Source organism: Papaver somniferum, chromosome 8, assembly GCF_003573695.1.
Source record: "Papaver somniferum cultivar HN1 chromosome 8, ASM357369v1, whole genome shotgun sequence".
In the NCBI taxonomy this organism is placed as follows: Eukaryota; Viridiplantae; Streptophyta; class Magnoliopsida; order Ranunculales; family Papaveraceae; genus Papaver; species Papaver somniferum.
Genome location: NC_039365.1, coordinates 4945329 through 4963723, shown reverse-complemented (window position 1 = coordinate 4963723; position 18395 = coordinate 4945329). Strand labels below are relative to the sequence as shown.

The 18395-nt window shown below is 37.1% G+C and overlaps 3 protein-coding genes across 9 annotated transcripts; 1 reads left to right on the top strand and 2 right to left on the bottom strand.

Annotated features, from left to right (window-relative positions):
- The first annotated feature begins 6341 nt into the window (after positions 1-6341).
- LOC113304256 lies at positions 6342-11911 on the top strand. Of its 2 annotated transcripts, XM_026553326.1 has the most exons (8): positions 6342-6852; positions 7046-7207; positions 7745-8009; positions 8250-8317; positions 8430-10005; positions 10189-10334; positions 10535-10718; positions 10812-11911. In XM_026553326.1, exons 3-8 carry the CDS (start codon positions 7856-7858, stop codon positions 11420-11422), a joined length of 2739 nt encoding a protein of 912 aa, XP_026409111.1. In that variant the 5' UTR covers positions 6342-6852; positions 7046-7207; positions 7745-7855; the 3' UTR covers positions 11423-11911. The 2 variants fall into 2 exon arrangements, with proteins under 2 accessions (XP_026409111.1, XP_026409110.1); XM_026553325.1 differs by lacking the exon at positions 7046-7207.
- Positions 11912-12078: 167 nt separating this feature from the next.
- LOC113304259 lies at positions 12079-14539 on the bottom strand. 2 transcript variants are annotated; one of them, XM_026553334.1, is made up of 5 exons: positions 14079-14539; positions 13536-13662; positions 13177-13399; positions 12670-12752; positions 12079-12585 (listed from the first exon to the last, which is right to left on the bottom strand). In XM_026553334.1, exons 3-5 carry the CDS (start codon positions 13255-13257, stop codon positions 12318-12320), a joined length of 432 nt encoding a protein of 143 aa, XP_026409119.1. In that variant the 5' UTR covers positions 13258-13399; positions 13536-13662; positions 14079-14539; the 3' UTR covers positions 12079-12317. The 2 variants fall into 2 exon arrangements, with proteins under 2 accessions (XP_026409119.1, XP_026409118.1); XM_026553333.1 differs by lacking the exon at positions 13177-13399 and having other exon boundaries at positions 14079-14266.
- A 166-nt stretch (positions 14540-14705) lies between these two features.
- On the bottom strand, positions 14706-18043 carry LOC113304258 (rop guanine nucleotide exchange factor 3-like). 5 transcript variants are annotated; one of them, XM_026553331.1, is made up of 8 exons: positions 17647-18043; positions 17033-17387; positions 16811-16933; positions 16568-16722; positions 16405-16479; positions 15989-16288; positions 15539-15886; positions 14706-15456 (listed from the first exon to the last, which is right to left on the bottom strand). In XM_026553331.1, exons 2-8 carry the CDS (start codon positions 17355-17357, stop codon positions 15328-15330), a joined length of 1455 nt encoding a protein of 484 aa, XP_026409116.1. In that variant the 5' UTR covers positions 17358-17387; positions 17647-18043; the 3' UTR covers positions 14706-15327. The 5 variants fall into 5 exon arrangements, with proteins under 5 accessions (XP_026409116.1, XP_026409112.1, XP_026409113.1 ...); XM_026553327.1 differs by lacking the exon at positions 17647-18043 and having other exon boundaries at positions 17033-17511; XM_026553328.1 differs by lacking the exon at positions 17647-18043 and having other exon boundaries at positions 15989-16285; positions 17033-17511.
- Between the last annotated feature and the right edge of the window lie 352 nt (positions 18044-18395).

The following is an 18395-nucleotide window of genomic DNA, read 5'->3' as shown; positions in this document are numbered from 1 at the left end:
GTTTGAATCTTCTCGGCCGATACAAACACGTGTATTTCTAGAACAGTTTTTAAGTCTCCAAAATTAGGATGGACAGTCGAGAATGGGTATGAATCCGATGATAATGTATTGATCCTCAAAAATCTTGTACTTGTTCTGTCCTAAAATTTTTGTCCTCTATTCTATTTTCATCTATCCTAAAATATTGGTAAATTTCGGTTTATAGTCATATTTTTTAGTCAAACTCTCAAATATATCTTTCAGTTCTTTATAATTATAAAGTTATTCTTAAATATAACGAATCCAAATCTTAAATAATATATACCTCAATGGGAAACAAATCTACTAAATTAATCTATAAAGATTTTTATTTTTATCTTCTCTTTAAATATTTTTATAAATAATAAAATCACCAAATATTTTTTTTTTCTTACACTCCGTAATTCATATATTCATTTTAATTTTGGTAATAACATAACATTTAATAGGGAGTAATTTTTTCCGATTTTGAAAATCGGCTACAATTCTATGTATTGTTTTGAGGTTTTTTCCGATTTTATGAAGAAAAAAAACACGTGTCGGCCGATACGACAGCTGTACTGACACTAGTTCATCAAAATTTAGGTTACTAACCAATTAACTAACAGTTTGGTGGTGTTTGTGATGAATGAGATTAGAGCGTCTAACCTAAATGAGGTTTGACAAATTTTTCAAAACTGCTATAATCATTCCGTAACCAAATTGATGCAGAGAATTGGACATGAGGTCATTGTTTTTGAGAAAAGGATTAACAAACTACATTTTGTTTGAAGATTAGGAAATAACAATTCCTAAAATCCCATCCGAACCTATAATAGATTAGCTAAATAAACACGAAATGAAAAGGATGGATTATGACATAACTACTTATCAAATAAAATAAATAAAATATAAAAAAAAAGGTTTGATGGTTCACCATCATATTTAGGCCAACTGATTCAACAATTCAAACATAACCGATTCCTTGAAAAAGAGAGTAAAAAGAAGCATGAACCTTCTCATCTTGGCATACCAAACATTTTGGGTCTCCTATGCTAGTTGTGTAATAATGGAAGGGTAATTTTGTAGCCAAAAATTCTTCACGTAGCGTGAAAACTAGCACTCTAAAACCGCATCCTTATAAAAGCACAATCACTATAAAATTGCATCCTTACATGATCTAAATTCGTGTGGAAAATCAGAAATAAAAGCACAATCGCTTCTTCAGAAGTAGAACGTCAAATCCATGAATTAGAGGCAAGAAAATTTTATTTCACAAAAAATTATTTTGAATGTGTTCCAACTTGAGTTCTGTTTTTTTTTTTTTCGAAATAGAAAAATGATCTCTTAATAAGGTGCTTGGATGTACACTCAGAAGTTGTTTTTCGACTTCTGGATGTTAAAAACTCAAAAGTCGGTTTGGTAAATAATTTTTCAGAACGACTTTTGGAATTAGAAAAGCCAGTTTTTTGTGAAGCAAAATAGTTTTACTTTGACTTCTGCTTCTGGAAAGCAAAACTATTTTGATAAATAAGCACTTCTGCTTCTAGTATCCAAACACACTGTAATTTACCAGACAAGCTATAAGAGCAGTTCCTATGGCAATGTTCAAATGTATTTGTTTGTTCAGTCACGTGGAAGGTCAAACCTGATTCTCCACTATGGAAAAGAAGTGAGCGACTTATGGTTAAGCGCGCGATATACACCCTGACTCTGGCGCTCGAACTACCAGAGCTGGCACTTTTGTCGATGACGCCATAGTTCGGACTACGGACGCCAGCGTTTGTGGCAAGACCGTCAACGACAACTGCAACTTTTTAACGGTCACCGGAACAACTAGTTTCCACCTCTATAAATACGACTCGAATTTGATCTCACAAATACACAACAATCTTTCATCTGATCAATCTATTCTTAATTTCAATTACTTTCAATTTTCAAACATGAATTCTGATTTTGATTCTTCTGGGGAGGATATGGAGATGGATGACATGTTGTACGAAGCAGATGAAGAAATTTGTGTGGAGTTTTTGCATCAAATGGATGAAGATGAAGATCAATATAGAAGAAGACGAAATTTTATGTTGCAATTACAAACCGGATCATACCAAAGCCATTAGAGCCATATGAAGTTGCGACTAGAAGATGGACGTGGCGGAATCGACATTTTTACCACGAAAAGCTGATGCATGATTATTTTAATTATGACTGCGTGTATTCCGATGAGGATTTTCAGCATCAATTCCCATAGGCCGCAACTTGACGCAAAGGATTATTGCCGAGCTTTGTCAAGTACAACCTTTATTTAATTATCAGTATGATGCACGACATATGCGAGGCCTTAGTCCCGAATAAAAGATCACTACGGCCCTCCGTATACTATGTTACGGGGTACCAGCGGATTCCACGGACGATTATATCCGGACTGGGAAAACAACCGCCTTTAGGTATCTCAAACTGTTTTGCGAAACAATAGTCGAGCATTTTGGTCCAACCTTTTTAAGAAAGCCTACTTAGGAAGATGTTCAAAGAATAACTGCAGAAAACACCGAGAGGGGTTTTACAGGAATGCTAGGTAGTCTTGACTGCATGTACTGGACGTAGCATGCATGTCCGGTAGAATGGGCATGCCAATATAAGGGTCATTATCCAAAACCAACTGTAATTTTGGAAGCTTCATATACTTATGATTGTTGGTTTTGGCATGCCTTTTTTGGACTCCCGGGTTCAAATAAAGATCTCAACGTTTTATATAAGTCATCACTGTTTGAAGATCTTAAGAATGGGGTCGCGCCGCACTGTAATTTCACCATCAACGATCATCACTACACTCAAGGTTATTATCTAGCAGAAGGAATCTTTCCAGAATGGTCAACTATGGTTCAAGCTTATAAACAGGTAGGCTTTGGTCCGACGTCTTCGAAGGATATGCAGTACTTTAACACCCAACAAATGGCATGCAGAAAGGATGTTGAAAGTGGCATATTGAAAAGGAAGTTTGCCATCATAGCTGGGCCGGCGCGCTTTTTTGATATTCAAGAAATGAACAAAATTATGCTAACTTTTATTATTCTGCATAACATGGTCATTGAAGAAACCAGGCGTGACCCAACCTGGACTAGTTTTCCAGATGAAGATTTAACCAAGGATCTTGTGGTAGATCTTGGGCGTCCGACAAGAGAATATAGACTTGCCAATGACAGACTCCACAATCGGAAGATCTATGCACAACTAAGACAAGATTTAGCAAAGCACCTTTGGGCTTTAAAAGGAGCACCAGACGGTGCAAGGGGCGAGGAAGAGGGAGAGGAAGAGCAAGAGAGAGATAATATAATTGAGGCAATTATATTAAAAGTTGTTGTTTATTTTAATTAATATGTTTTTTTATTTTAAAGTTGTTTGTTAAAATTGAGGCAATTATATTAAAAGTAATTTTAAATAAACTTTAAATAAACGTGTACAATTAAATCAAACTAAACTGAATTAAATTAAAACGACTACACTGAATTAAATTAAACTTAACTACACTGAATTAAACTAAACATGTTCATTCATTATCAAGACTGAATTCCTCTTCGTTTTCTTCCGAGGCATCATCTTCGTCTTCCACATTCACATACTGGCCAGTTGATTGAGGGGTGACTTCAGTTTGTTGGTGGGGGACTTGTTCGTCCTGGACTTGATCGGCCTGTACTTGTCGTTGTTCGGCCTCATCCATTTGCTTAGTCCATATAGCATATTGTCGTTCATTCATTTTGTCGGTGTCCAAGGAGAGTAACTTGTTTAGCTTACAATCCCTGTAGTATTGTTCCCTCGAAAGACGACTTTTTGCTTGATTATTTAAAGCAATGGCACGTTCCCTGACTCTATCTGCCTCCATTTGCATCTCCATTGCCTTGTGATCAACATAGTTGAACTCGCTTGAACCTCCTTCTGCTGCTCGTTGGGCTGCGTCTCTCGCTGCTTTTGCAACTTTCACACCACCTTCTCTTCTTCTCTTGCAGTTGGTGCTAACGTCTAGATTACTATTGTGTTGATCCTGACTACCTGAAGTTCCATCAGGTGAGGAAGCAGGACCTCCATTCTGAAAATCCTGCGAGATTGGACCATGTGGTGATTTTCCAGGCACTTGATGACCTTCCAGCAAGTATGGATTAAACTTGTTAAGCACCCTCAAAATGGTGAAACAAGTTTCATGGAATCTTGAACCTTTGTGGGATCTTTACCACTCTTCCCGACATCTTCGTTCCACATCCGGTTCGTCTTCACCACTTCTTCTGTTGTTCCACATTTGAGTGATCAAAGCTATATAATCACTAACGACTGCTGAAATTGTGCAAAAACGATGAGACAACCCATCGACATCACGACTATGAATGTTACCGGTTTCTTCACAAAGTTTTTGTAAAATCTTGCCATAAATTTTTTTTTTCTTGACAAATACCATTTATATCATCTAATGTATATAATACATAATTTATGCAAAGTGACTCGTCTTCATCCATCGTATACTTGGGACCACGAATTCTTGTGTTCCTTTGTTGTGATTGTTGTGTTTCTTGTTATGTTTGTGGTGGTGTTTGTGCTTGTTGTTGTGTTTGCTGTGGTGTTTATGTTTGTTGCGGTGTTTGTTGTTTTGAGGATGCCATATTTGTTAAAAATGAAATTTTTCTAAAAGAGTGAATTGATATGAATAGTTTTGTTTGAAAAGAAAAAGAAAAGTTAGAGACGGTCTGGAAGTTGTGTAATGATGAGGAAGGTGTGAGTCAAAGTCTGTAGACGAAGTGAATTTATAAGGAAAGGAATGGAACAATGGTGCCGGGATGGGAATAGCTGTTGGCGCTCTCAGAAAGAACGCGACGCACTTACCAATGACTCCAGCGTTTTAACCGATGACACGCGCTGGCTGTAGGAACGCTGGCGTTTTTCGTTCTGACACCAGAGTTCGTAGCTATGCCGCCCGTCGTTACCCCAGACGCGCGCTGAATGTTTCGACTCAGTATTCAAAGCAACAAATTTGATGATTTCAACATCCATTTTTCATGTTTGTTCATTCCATAAGAACTGCTCTAAGTGTTTATTTTGGGAGAGACGGCTTCAGGGTTGGTTTCTAGACGGTGGCTCATCACCGTTTTATAAAAGGGTACAACCTGTAACTATCATTAAAGGTCTTACGGCATGGTAAATTAGGTCATCTTTTCAATCCACTTCAGTTGACTAACAAGCCATATACGTTTGACATTCTATGTCTTTTCTCATTTGGAGTATTTCTATATATTTTTTTTATCATCCAGTGGTAAAAAAGGTAATGAGAAGGGACCATGGTCCATGGATCGTGATATTTTGATGTTAACAAGAATTTGACTCATATTTGGTAAACAGTAAAAAATATCATTTATGTCTATCCAAATGAGGTAAAATGAAAAACGGAACAATAGGGGAGGAAAATGGCTTAGAATGTCAAGGAAAGAAACAGTCCATATGTGACCAAAGACTTTTTCATTTCGTTAATTAGGTAAATTAGATAGATGTAACTAAAGTGTAAACCTAAACAGATTAGGTATAAAGTTAGCCAGTAAACAAAGGTTGAGTAAAATTTTGAGTTATCCGGTAAACAAAAATATCTGGCTACATTAATTAGAAAATCTATGGATTTATTTACCAATTTATTATTATTTGTTTCCAAGAATGGAAAAAAAAATCACAAAAATTCTTACTTCCAATTTATTATTTGTTTCTAGGAAAGGAATAAAATCACCAAAATTTCAACTTCATAAAATGATAAAGCTAAATAAAACACAACACCGAGTAAAATATAAGATAATAAAAATCATACCACAAATGAAAATACCAGTTACTACCATTATTTTTTATGACCATTTATAATATTTATTCTGGGTCTTTACTACGGTTTTCATTACTGAAAATCTGACAATATTCGTCGAAGAATTTAGGAAATAATGGTGAGAACCCTTACTTTTTAAAAGAATTCTGAATGGATCGTGTTACTAAAGAATTACTCTAGAGGGCCGCGAATTTAGTGAAGAAAACCGATTCTCGTAATTTTTTCTTCTGCTAATCCTCCTAACTGATCTTTACTTGCACCGGTAATTTATTGTGGGGAACAATATATAGATTAAAGAAGATGCTTATTACTTGCATTGTATCTAGGAGTGTGAATTACAATAGAAGTCATCGACATTCGTACGTAGTACAACATTGTTTGTTGCTTCACTTCCCTATAATAAACCCCCACATTTCCCATTTTACCCTCTTCCATTGTTCTATGCGTACTGTGACTACAAACCAAAAAGTTGTTCTTAAACGTGCAAAAAGCGAACAAAGAAAGAGAAAATAAAAACACATACAGAGACAGTCCTCTTCTCTTCTATAGAGAGGCTCGAGGGAAGAGAAGAGAGATCGAACAAACATATTCACTTTCCTTGAATCTAAAGTCATGGTGTTTTGCAATCCCGTGGGGACCCAACTCACCTCCATGAACAATTCTTCTTCTAAGACTCTCTGTTTTACTCTTTCAAAACAACCATTTTTTAAGCACTTTTTTCCCTCCTCGTTTTCTCTTTCAGATTCTTATCTTCTCTTTTCCTCTTCTTCTTCTTCTTCCAAGGAGGAAACTTCATAGCCCCATTTCTTCCTTTTTCAGCTCTCTCCATTACTTTTTAATCACTAGGTTTTTTGTTTTTAGATTTTCAAAAAGTATCATATACTACTAATACTAGATAAAGGAGAGACCTTTTTTTTTATTGGCTTTTCTTCAAATTTCTTCTGTGGGTTTTGATTGTGGGAGGAGGGAGCTCAATATTTCAAGGAAGAGATTGAATCTGTCTGTACAAGGTACCCCCATTTCTCAAATTCAATCAAATTTTATCATGATTCTGCATAAACCCTTTTCTCTGATGATCCTATTCCAATAGATGAAAACTTTGAGAGTTGAGAAAGATAGATATAAATCTGGGTTTTGCCAAAAATGGACTTAATTGAGATTCTGATTTGTCTAATTTTTCTGCAAAAATTTCTGTATGATCAGTTTAGGTGAAGTCATAATTAGTGTGGATTGAATCAAATTGAGCTGAGCATTTCATGAAGTTGAAATTTTCAGCATTCAATGGTGGCTTGACATGTTCTTGTTTTTGGCACAATTGAAAACAAGAAGAAGAAGGCTTTTTTGTTTGGTTCTATCTGAAAATCGGTGAGTGAGTCAAATGGAATTTGGCACTTTTGACTCGGTTGAACCTGATCTTGGATAGATAGTAAATTTACCAAAAAAAGGTCTATGGGGTGTAATTTGCAGTCTTTGGTTCTTAGGGAAGTCTCTAATTCAGCTGTTGAACGAACCTAGTGTCCCGGTTGGGGTACCTTTAATTGTCAATTACATGTTCCTTAGTTACTATAGGGACTTTAGGTGAAGCACTTATGGAAACTCTTACCTGAGCTCAATTACATGCTTATTTGTATGGTAACAATTGATCAAACATGCCGAAATTGTATGTTCATATCTACGGTATCTTTGTTGTTTTTATTGGCATGGCGACATCTTCTTATGAAAATCTTAGTATTCAATACTGGTTACTATGAAAAATTCGTAGTGTGTTTGGATCTTTGATGTGGACAATCTGCTTTGTCTTCTTCTTTTATGAACAAATTCTCTGCATCCAATTCCGATATGTGCTCAGTTTTGTTGTTTCATTTGTCTTCTTAATGTTTGGTGGTTTATTTTTTTTTCCAGGCCTAATCTCAGCATACTACTGACGTCGGATCACATATACAGAAGTGGTGCATGTTGAACAAAAGACAAAAAAAGATAAATAGAAATTTCAAGAGTTGATCATTCTTCAATATGGGAAAGCGAGTGCAGAAAAATTCTGTTTATCGGGACAAAACTCAGGCAGGTTGCATTTCGGGTTTGATTAGTATCTTTGATTTCCGGTATGGTCGTTCATCTCAAAAGTTGCTCCCTGATAGGAGGCATGGGAGTAACAGGCTTTCTATTGGTAAGCAGTCACTTCCAGAGATCTAGTTACTATTTCATTTGGTGTGACCTTTCCGGTGCTTCTTAGACATTGAAGTATATAACTTTGCAACTTCGTTATATCTTTGGCATTCAAGGGTTAAGTGGTTTGGGAATTCTTAAATCTTAGCACAAGAAATCACAGATGGACTTGTCGTACATTTTAAAGTTTTAATCGATTCTTTTTTGCTGCATTTTGAGTGTGTTAGTCTTTCGCTTGCAGGTAATGGATATTCAAAGAAAAAACTCAAGCTATTGACTGATGCTGAAGGAGCCCGCGAAGGCAGCAATGTATGTTATACTCATTCTCCGGATATAAATCTTGAATTGTATGACTACGAAGATTTGTCGAATTGATATCTCTTTATCTATATCTCTCAAGTGGAATTTCATAATGTTTCAGGACGGTGATGAAAACAGAACATCAAAGATTGATATTTGTAGAAGAAGTGTAAAGAAGCTCATGGAAGAAGAAATGTTCAGTCAGAAGCAACCGAAAAAGAAGACTCGTACTGCTTCAGTGGAGTTTCAAGAGCCAGAATACTCGCACCTGGACCTAGTTTCATTAATGGAAGAATTTTGCAACCATGTACATCAGCGTCTAAACAAGGGGGATTCTTCCGATGGACAGGAATCTACTAGTTCCACAAGTAATGATCATCTTGATGAGCTCGATTTACAGTTGGTTCAAAAACATACTATTCTTGAAGAGAAACTAAGTGAAGCAGCCGAGGCTTTTTTGAGTCAGAAGTTTATTGATTCTGGGCAAATAACAGATGAAGCGAAAATTCAACAGACCAAACAATTCATGGATGCACTGGATATATTGAACTCGAACAAGGAACTACTTTTAAAACTTCTTGAAGATTCTAATTCATTGCTGGTGAAACACATCGAAGACCTCCGGGGTTCTCAATCAGAAAAAGGTGAGCCAAAGAAATCAGTAACGAGAACAAAAGCGTCTGAACAGGAGATTGATAATTCAACCCAATGTCAGGAGCTTGTTGTTCATAAAGAGACTCCTAAACAAAATATGTATAAATTTTTCTGGAGAAAGGTCAAGTCGGAGAATAAAAATGCACCCAAAGAGGTTGATAGCCCACGTGCTTCAAACAGAATAGTAATTCTAAAGCCAAACCCAGCAGCCATTATAAATCCTGCAGCTGCAACTAGCCTAAATAGTCCCCGCTCCTCAACTCAGTTCCTTTATAGTCCGGTGGGAAATCAGGAACAAGGCGGTACATTGCACTCCAAATTTTCACTTAAAGGAATTAAAAACAAGTTGAAGCGCGTCATGGGAGAAAACAGAAAAGAGCAGCACAGAATTTCCATGGATGCTATTTTACACAAAATTCCAAATGACAATTCAGCGGATTGCAGTAGAGAGTTTTCAGGGGAGCTAAGTGGGAGACAACTTCAGAGAAAATCTTCTTACAGGGAAAATTCAGATAAGCCGGTGAACAGTGATTCTTTAGATGACCATGAAGTTACTTCAGAAAAGGATAAAAGTGTAACCATTGAAGACTCTGGATATTCAAAGGAAAGAGAAGCTGACATCTACGCCGAGGCCAAAAAACATCTTGCTGATATGTTGAGTTATAGGGAGGAAGATCGGGATTTGTCAGCATTTAAAGTTTCAAAAAGCTTGGGAAAGACACTGTCGCTTCCTGATTATGTCTCACCACCTATTTGCAGTCCTAGGGACTCTGATCATCCATTCATAACAGCACAGATGAGATTTTCCTTTTCTGACAATTTAAAAGTTGTCGGTGAGAAGGTTTGGCAGCCTTTAAACCCAGAACTTTCAACTACATCTAGCCAAAACTTTGAAACTGAGCTGCATACAGACGATGACTTCCAAACAGACGATGACATCCAAATCCAAGCTCTTGACCTGAATCCAGATACCTCTCGAGAGTGTCCAGAGACTGTAGTTGAAGAAAGCAACTTGGCTTTGGAGGGAGATTCCACAGAAGAAGGTAATATTGCGTTAGTGTCCTCTTACCATACAACTTTACAAATCAGATAATACTAGTTTCCTTTGTAGTTCTACAGAACTTCCATTTATTCTACAGAACTTCCATTTATACATGTGCATATATATAGTATTACTTTCTTGTTAATAGGGTTTCCTAAAATTTGTGCTGGTGCAAAAACTGTAGAAACGATTGCGGCAGTGCATATAGAAGAAAGTAAGTCCTCTGATGATCCCTGTGAATCAAATACTGGTGTGCCCGCCGACGTAAAAATCTCCAGTACTGAGACAGACGGAACTTCAGAGGAAGAAGGATCTTCAGGGAGCTTGATGGTAACTTGTTTATCCCAATTCTGTGTTTGTTGCTTATTTTGCTTGCTTGTTTTTTTATGTGAACCTTTGTGTAGAGAACTTCCGGGTTTCGTAGAAATTGGTTCAGGGAACCTTTGTCCAGTTATTTGTTTTGGCAGAATTTTCTTTTGTGATCTTCATTTTAATCGAAGAAATCCTTCTTCCTATTTGTTACTGTTCAGGAGGAAAACACAAATAATGAACCATCCATGTCTTCGTTGGAGTCGAGTTGTTTACTTGACCTGAAGGTTGAAGCTCTGGAGAGCTCCAGTGATGGCGTTCCAGCATGGGAAAGTCCAGTATCTGTTCTCAAGCCATTCTTTCTAGACGATGCCAGTAGCCCTGCAACTCCCAAATCTGACCGTGGTATGCTTTGAACAACTATAATGGTGCATTTATCTTTCTTCATTAAATTTAGTTTATTCGGTGTACTTAATGTAATCTTATTATTTGTTGTAGCTGAATTGAAAATAAAACCTGTAAGAATCTGCTTCGATGAACGCGATTCCACTGTTGTGGTGGTATCCCCTTCAGACCCTGAGCTACATTCAGCAGCTTGTATTGAGGACAGGAAACCAACGTATGAGTATGTAAGAGCCGTATTGCGTGCCTCAGGCTTGAGCTGGGATGAATTCACAAGTAGCTATGAATCCTCAAGCCATCTTCTTGATGCATCTTTAATTGATGAAGTACAAGTTCCATCAAGTCGACTTTGTGGTGAACCAGAGTTGATCTTTGACTGCATCGATGAAGTTCTTGTGGATTTATACGAACGATACTTTGGGTGCCCACCTTGGTTAAAATTTGTCAAGTCTGATATTCGGCCAGTTCCGGAGGGGAATAGCATCATTCAAGAAGTATGGGATTTTATTGACAGCAATCTCATACCTCAACCTCAGCCATGTACATTGGACCATATTGTTGGAAAAGATTTCAATAAAGAAGGATCATGGGGAAACCTGCGGTTAGACATTGAAGACATTGGTATTGAGATCAGTGAAGCTATTTTGATTGAACTGATACAAGATGCCGTATTCGACATGCGTTCCCTGGTAGAGCTTACAAGCTGAAAAGAGGAAGATCAGATTTTGGGTTCTTTGCAAAAAAGAGTCACTCAGACTCTTGTGTGAGTCTTTGAAGTGAAGGTTGGTTACAGAATAGGACATGGTGAAGGCTGCTTTTCCTTATCTCCTGTTGGATGCTTGGGTTTTGGGCACACCACTAACATAGTTCTTACCAAGTCAAGAAGGCAAGAATGGACGCAGAAACGATTAAAGGATTTTGCAGTGTGAAGATGGAATTGCAAGTCTTGAGAGGTTTTCATAATGAACTTAAAACCGATTGAAGGATGAATTGAAGCCGACTTATTCTTCATTCTCGGTTATGTTAGGTTCATTGCGCGAGTATTTGTCCTTTTTGTTCTTTCTTTGTACAGTTTTTTCATCCTGAAATGCTTTTGTCCTAGTAGGCTTGGTGCAGTATTAGAGTGTTTTATGTAAAATGACAGTAAAAGCAAAATACAAAAAGGAAAGGGTTTTCAGTATAGTTTTGGCAGATAATTGATTGAGCTTTCAGGGCTTACACACTGCAATCTGAACAGTAATAATACACTTTTTGCAGCCATCCCCTGCAACACAAATTTCAGTAAATTACCTGCCATTTTTTTAACCCGAACAAACCAATTGGTATCTGCCAGTTTCAGCAAATTATATCTACTTGTTCCATGTTCCAATTCAAAATTATACTTCGTGTTAGGTTTCAGAAAGATCTCATTCAGTTCCATAATTCGAAAATTGTTCTATACAAAAATTATCAAAATCCTAAAACATTGCATTGTTTCTAGATTACATGAGAAAATAATTATGGCTTGACCAAGATTAGACAACAGCATGTTTCGGTTTTCAGGCAATGCATGTAAAATGCTTCACATTTTCACCCTTATACAATTGTTCTGGCTTTCAGACCTTATCTTCTTCGTTTCTTCTTGCCCTGCGAACTCTGTGGAACAGCAGGCACAACTATCTTTTTGGTAAAAGCATTGGTCCTGCTCTCTGGTTCTTCGTCATCATCATCATCGCTAGGTTGACCGTTGTTAGCATTTGATTCTTCTTCTAATGACTTAGCTGTAGCTCTCTTTTTACTAGCTTCCAACTTGTTGTGCAAACTCTTACCAGCTGGATCAGAGGAAGGTCCAAGTCTAGTTTGTGGTGCAGCTCTTGCCCCTAAGCCCAACCTTCCAGGTAAGCAAAAAATCTTTTAGAAATTCACTACAGTAAGGAATGTGACAGAAGAACAGCAAGAGAGAAAGAGAATCAACCTTGCAGGGCGAGCCTCTGGTTCCTTCTCTTCAATTGATTCGCCGTCTGGTGATCCACTCATATTGTAAACCCATGATTCAGCCTGAAAATAGGTTGTTTTTTCAGGCAAGGTAAAGTACATATAAATACAACAAGCCAAGGTAACAAACACAAACGTTTAGTTATGTACAACCACAACTCAGGTTTGAATATTTAAATAACAAATCAAGATCCCAGATGGTGCAGTTTTTGCCTAAAGAACCCATGATTATGTTTCTTCGATATAACATAAAAGATTATACCGAATCCTTAACCTTCTATATCGCATGGCTAAGATAAGTTTGGCTTAGTTGGACAGATTTTTGAATCATTCAGTCTAAGTAACACAAAAACATTACTACTAGTGTGTAGCGATATAAAGTCACCAGCCACTACCAACTCCTAGAGAAAAATTATGTAATTTCTTCCCTCATTCACTCCCGCATTCAAAGATACAAAGCAGAAACACATGGAAAACTAGTACTCACTAATTTCCGGGCTCTATCCAATTTCACCAATTTAGGTGCAGCTTTCGGTTTTGCTGCTGTTTCTGGCGTCTCAGGTGTCATCGAGAATCACAAAGTACTCTAAAATTTACGATAGAGGAACTCCCTTCAGTCCTTCAATCTCGATTCCAGATGATGTAGTTTTTGCCTCTATATCGTATGACTAAGATAGGTTTGGTTTTATTTGACCAACTCAGTCCAAGTACTGCAAAAACATTACTACTAGCGATATAAAATCACCAACCAATACTAATTCCCAGAAAGATATTACGATTTTCCCACCTCATTTGCTTATGCACTCAAAGATATCAAGCAGAAACACATAAAAATCTAGTACTCACTAATTTTCGGGCTCTATCCAATTTCACCAATTTAGGTGCATCTTTCGCCTTCGAGGCTGTCTCTGGCATCTCAGGCGTCATTGAGAATCACAAAGAACTCCAAAATTTGCAATGCCGGAAGCTCCTTCTGCCGATTACAGAACAAAATTAGTTCATGCTTACAAATACTTAACTAATCTTCAACAAACACACAAAAAAGAAACCCTTTTTCTTAAGCAAGATCAAAACTTCAAATCACAAACAAACAGAATAGTAATCAAAATGTACTAAAACCCTTCTCTATACAAGTAAATATCAATCCGAAGTTAGGGTTTCCCTAAAACCCCACCATGAAATTTACAAAAACTCTGTGAAAAAAACGCATTCAACCCAAATTGAGCTGGATCAATCTAATTATCTAAGCAAGTACAAATTGAGTTTATTTAAGTTGGATTAATCTAATAACAGTTTCATATTTGCCCCAAAACACATCAAATCATGTAATAAGCTTTTTTTTTTTTTTTTTTTGGCAGAAACAGAGAAAGAAGGAGAAGGAAAACCAACCTGGTAGGAAAACAGAGATAGTAGGGAGAGAAACCAGCAATCAAGGAAAGAACAGCAGCAGAGCAGAGAAAAACCTCTTCCAATTTCAGTAGACAAAGAGAGAACAAAGGAATAGGAAGAGTGATGGGAAAATTTCAGTGGTTTTTATAGGAAGACAAAAATACCCCACAGAGGAAGGGGTATAACCCAGATTTTTTCTCAAAAACTGCGATCACCCAGACTCGAACCCTGATCTCATGTAAGAGCCTACCCTTGGTTGTCTGGAAGATATATGAAATAGGGTTTTACAAACAAGCACCAAAATCACTACCAAAGAAAATTCTGCAAGTCCTCTGATCTTTCAGAGGTTGAGTCTTTAGTCAAAATTCTCAATTTTTGGAATTCAATTTGTGATTGTTGGGAAGATTTATTGTGTTAATCTGAGTATAGGGTTTTATACTCTTTTGAAATTTTGGGATTGAAAGTATGGATGGGAAGTTGAGTTCTGGTGGGGGTTCAAAGAAGATTATGTCTCCCTGTGATGTTGAAGCTTTAAAGAAATGTTTAGCAGAAAACAAAGGGGATTACAGAAAATGTCAAGCACAGGTTGATGCATTCAAGGCTTCTTGTTCTATCAAGAAACCTGATGATTCTGCACCACATTCTCAATGAAGCTGCTCAACGACCACTGGACTGGAGGAACATGATAACAATGGTGAACATTTTTCTTACAATTATAACCAAATTGTTTGTCTTGTTTATTAGGGATGTTATTATCATAGTTTTGCGCTTAATTTGGATTCCTTCGGTAGTGTAATGCATCCTATCGAAAATAACCCTTTTTCGGGGAATTGTGTTGTTTCACAATGAATTGAAATGGCCCCTTTTGATTAAGGTTTGATAGTTGAAAGAAAGACAAGTTTCGTATATATAATTGTTGCACCAAACTGTATACTGTGAACGAATGAACATAATCTTGCTTGTATTGTTAACTAGATGTAGAAACTCGAATGAACGGTAGGGGTTCACATTTTGTGTCTGTCATACAGTTACTTGTTAATGTACAATCATAGGATTAATGGGGTTTCCCCGAAATGCTGTCGATCTGACAACTCACAAATACAATCAATTTCAGTATTTTCACATACCATCCCGGTTTCTAACATACTCAGGTAGCTCTCTTCTGAATTACTACTATGTTAAACTGTTCAGGGAATGCCGCAAAGAAAAAATATTGGCTCTAGATGGGAAGTTGGATTTCAACTTCTCTCTAAATACTAAGGACTTTGTTTTTTTGCTGATCATCGACGTATAGAACATCGTCTACCCAAGAAACAACGTTGAATGCTAGACCTTCCAAAACCCTTGAGTAGCTCTCTAGAATTCCTTGCCCAACATCCTGCAATAATGATTTCCATTAGGCCATATGACACCGTACATAAATGAAACAAGTTAATGTATGCATCTGAATGGAGATATACCTTGTTATCTTGAATCTTTGTTGTATCCAAGGTTGTTTGTGATAGTCCAGGGTATCTCTGCTTCAGGCACAATAATAAACTCTCAGCTCTACCCGCTAGGATATGATTCTTGTCGCCCTCTTTATCATTCACTAGATCTTTGAGGTTCCATGTGGATTTCGAATTAGGCATGCTGCTTATGCATACCTTGCGCTTCCATATGTATATTGAAGCCTCAACCTTGTCTGCAAGTTCAAGTGCCTCGTGCTCAGAACCTATGTTCAAGTTATCAAGTAGGTACTCGGGGACAAATTTATCTGCACCAGTTATGTGACGGTAAATTGAATCACCCAGACATGCTTTGCCACTCTGGTAATAAGAAAAAATAGAAATTAGAAAGATGCACATAAATGAGTGACTGTAGAAATACAAGTTTCTTGTTGATTTTATATTGATAGATGCGTGTATTACCTTCGGAAGACTTGACATATATGCCTCTGGAACTTCCATTTCACCGAGAATAGAATTGTTTATGGCCATGGCCGCTTTGTGAATTTGATTCGCGTTGTCACGTTTTTGTTGCAAATGTTTTCTTGCTTTCTCAGAGATCCCACCAGCAGGAACGCAGGGTACTGGTAACCACCATTTTTCCTCCGTCCTTAGACTTACAATTTTCCTGAATGACCCTGATTTAGTATTTGCATCTTTTGACATGCTTCCTTGCTCTGCATACCAAAACTCTGTATCCCTGAAACTGTCCAATATATCCTGCTGACAAGATTTGAGATTTGCATGTGTTCAGCTCTTGTGCTCGGAAAAACTTAGTTATTTACCGACTAATAGATTTGGTTATTGGAATTGACATCTGAGTAAGAAAGTTTACTTACAAGTAGCATGTTGTCAAGCTTTTTTAGTGCAGGAAGGCTCATGTAAATGTCTGATCTAAGTCTGCTTGTCATCACCTGAATGAAAATTATCAATTGTTATCACCTGACACAGGAAACAGAAAACAATTGCAGAATTCTTTGAGTTTTTAGCATATGGGTTTACCTCTAAAGGTGTTCCGTCTTTAAAGGTCTCAGTAGCAGGGACAAACTCTACAATGTAATCACAAACAGATAGAAGCCAGTCCATTTCTCGTTTCCACATCGACTTCTTCTCAGCTGGTAGAGGTGCTAACCTCAAAGTCTGGCCAAAAACAGTTGCTGCAGAAATAAACAAAAGCACCATGAGAATGAGAAAGAGGGTAAAATTAGAGATCCTTTTCTTTTATAATTCGTAGTTCATACGTACCGTAGAGATTCGTTATGGAATTCGAAAGGGCGACCGCGGAGCAGACACCCTTTCCGCCTCCTGACATGTCTTCACCCAGCAATAGCTTTGAATACTTCTCCCTCATCATGTCTAATTCTGCAACTAAATCTCTTCATTCAGAAACACATTTTTCGAATCCAATTCAGGTATAAAAAAAATCTAGTCAAGCAGATGGATGAAAAGCTGAATATAGCTCCTTACCAAGATCAATATCATCTATTTCTGGTTCAGCATCAGGTTCATCTCCGACATGGCTATAATACTGTTTCATTCCTAATCTCGTGGGTGACGCCTGGCACAAGGGCAGCCCTTTACCACCTGATTTCGCCAAAGGAGACGATGGATCATGATACACACTCTCCTCCGTAAACACGGACGACATTTCAGAGTTCGTCCGACAGTACGCAAACGAATCTTGGTCACTCCGAACAGAAAACCCACTCGTATCCGTAGCTGACGGCGTCGATGCCGAAGAAGGCGATGCATGATAAAACTCAAAATTCTCATACGATGCCGAACTTGCCATCTTTCTTACCAAGGCTATCTTAAACGAATCCTGCCGCATCATAAAAAATTCAAGATTGAAACTGCTGAAAACACCATTTAAAGAACATATGTTTCTAAAGTGACATATTCAGATTTACTACTAGTGGTAGTGCGGCCATGAACTTTTCCTTATAAATGGGAAAATCTTTGATGGGTTTGTTTTAAATTTTTCTGCAAATAAAAACTTATAATTTACTCAACACTCAACTTTACACAATAAAGTTGATAAAAAACCCAAATTTGAAATTCAAGTTAAGAAAGAAACTTACCGTTGTTAAAGTTGTGGATATGGTCCCGTTTTCTCTTTTGCTTTCTTCTCACTTTTGAGAGTTTTCAAATGGTGAAAGAAAATGAAATGTATGGTTCGAATTGGTTTCCCTCTCCTTTTTCCTTTTCACTTATTCCTCTCTTTTTGTTCAAAACAGGGTTCATTGAGCAACCTCATTTCATCATCAACTAAGTTTCAATCTTGGATTAGTCTTTAAGTTTTGATGGTAAACTAAGAAAATGTGGTGGGAATGGGAGTTTTGGGCTGCTGTTGAGAATTGATTGTTGTGGTTGGAGAAAGTCTGGACTGGAAGTAGTTGCTTACCTTTATAATCTTCTTCTTCTTCTTACCACGTTCACCAATGATACTCAATATTTTTCTATGAATTAAAAAAGGAAAAAAAGAGAAATTCTAGTGTCCAGGAATATAATTGGAGAATTTTTTTCAGAATATAATTTTGAGAATTTTTTTTGTAGATTGACTTGGAATTTTAAGTAAAATGATAAAATATGTAATGACAGTTCATTGGGTTCACGTTGCCTATATATGCCATGCCACCCTCTCTTAATATGTTGAGATTTTCTTGCACATAAAATCAATCAAAAGACAACACAATGAAAATAAACAAGTGTAGGATAATGTCTAGGGGCTAACTGGTTCTTTGGGTGCTCATTGGGTCGCCATTCTTTTATTATATTAAACCGTTCATGCAGCAGTAGTCGTAAAAGAAGGGCACATTCACCGTAAAAA

Excerpts from the sequence above, each read along its gene's own strand:
- LOC113304256 (XM_026553325.1), top strand. The coding sequence starts at position 7,856 with ATGGGAAAGCGAGTGCAGAAAAATTCTGTTTATCGGGACAAAACTCAG. Across the intron at positions 8,010-8,249 it reads GAGTAACAGGCTTTCTATTG|GTAATGGATATTCAAAGAAA; the intron begins GTAAGCAGTCAC and ends TTTCGCTTGCAG. Across the intron at positions 10,719-10,811 it reads AACTCCCAAATCTGACCGTG|CTGAATTGAAAATAAAACCT; the intron begins GTATGCTTTGAA and ends TATTTGTTGTAG.
- LOC113304259 (XM_026553334.1), bottom strand. The coding sequence starts at position 13,257 with ATGACACCTGAGACGCCAGAAACAGCAGCAAAACCGAAAGCTGCACCT. Across the intron at positions 12,753-13,176 it reads TGGATAGAGCCCGGAAATTA|GCTGAATCATGGGTTTACAA; the intron begins GTGAGTACTAGT and ends ACCTATTTTCAG. Across the intron at positions 12,586-12,669 it reads CCAGAGGCTCGCCCTGCAAG|GTTGGGCTTAGGGGCAAGAG; the intron begins GTTGATTCTCTT and ends CTTACCTGGAAG.
- LOC113304258 (XM_026553327.1), bottom strand. The coding sequence starts at position 17,399 with ATGATGCGGCAGGATTCGTTTAAGATAGCCTTGGTAAGAAAGATGGCA. Across the intron at positions 16,934-17,032 it reads AATAGATGATATTGATCTTG|TTGCAGAATTAGACATGATG; the intron begins GTAAGGAGCTAT and ends GAAGAGATTTAG. Across the intron at positions 16,480-16,567 it reads AAGACGGAACACCTTTAGAG|GTGATGACAAGCAGACTTAG; the intron begins GTAAACCCATAT and ends ATTTTCATTCAG.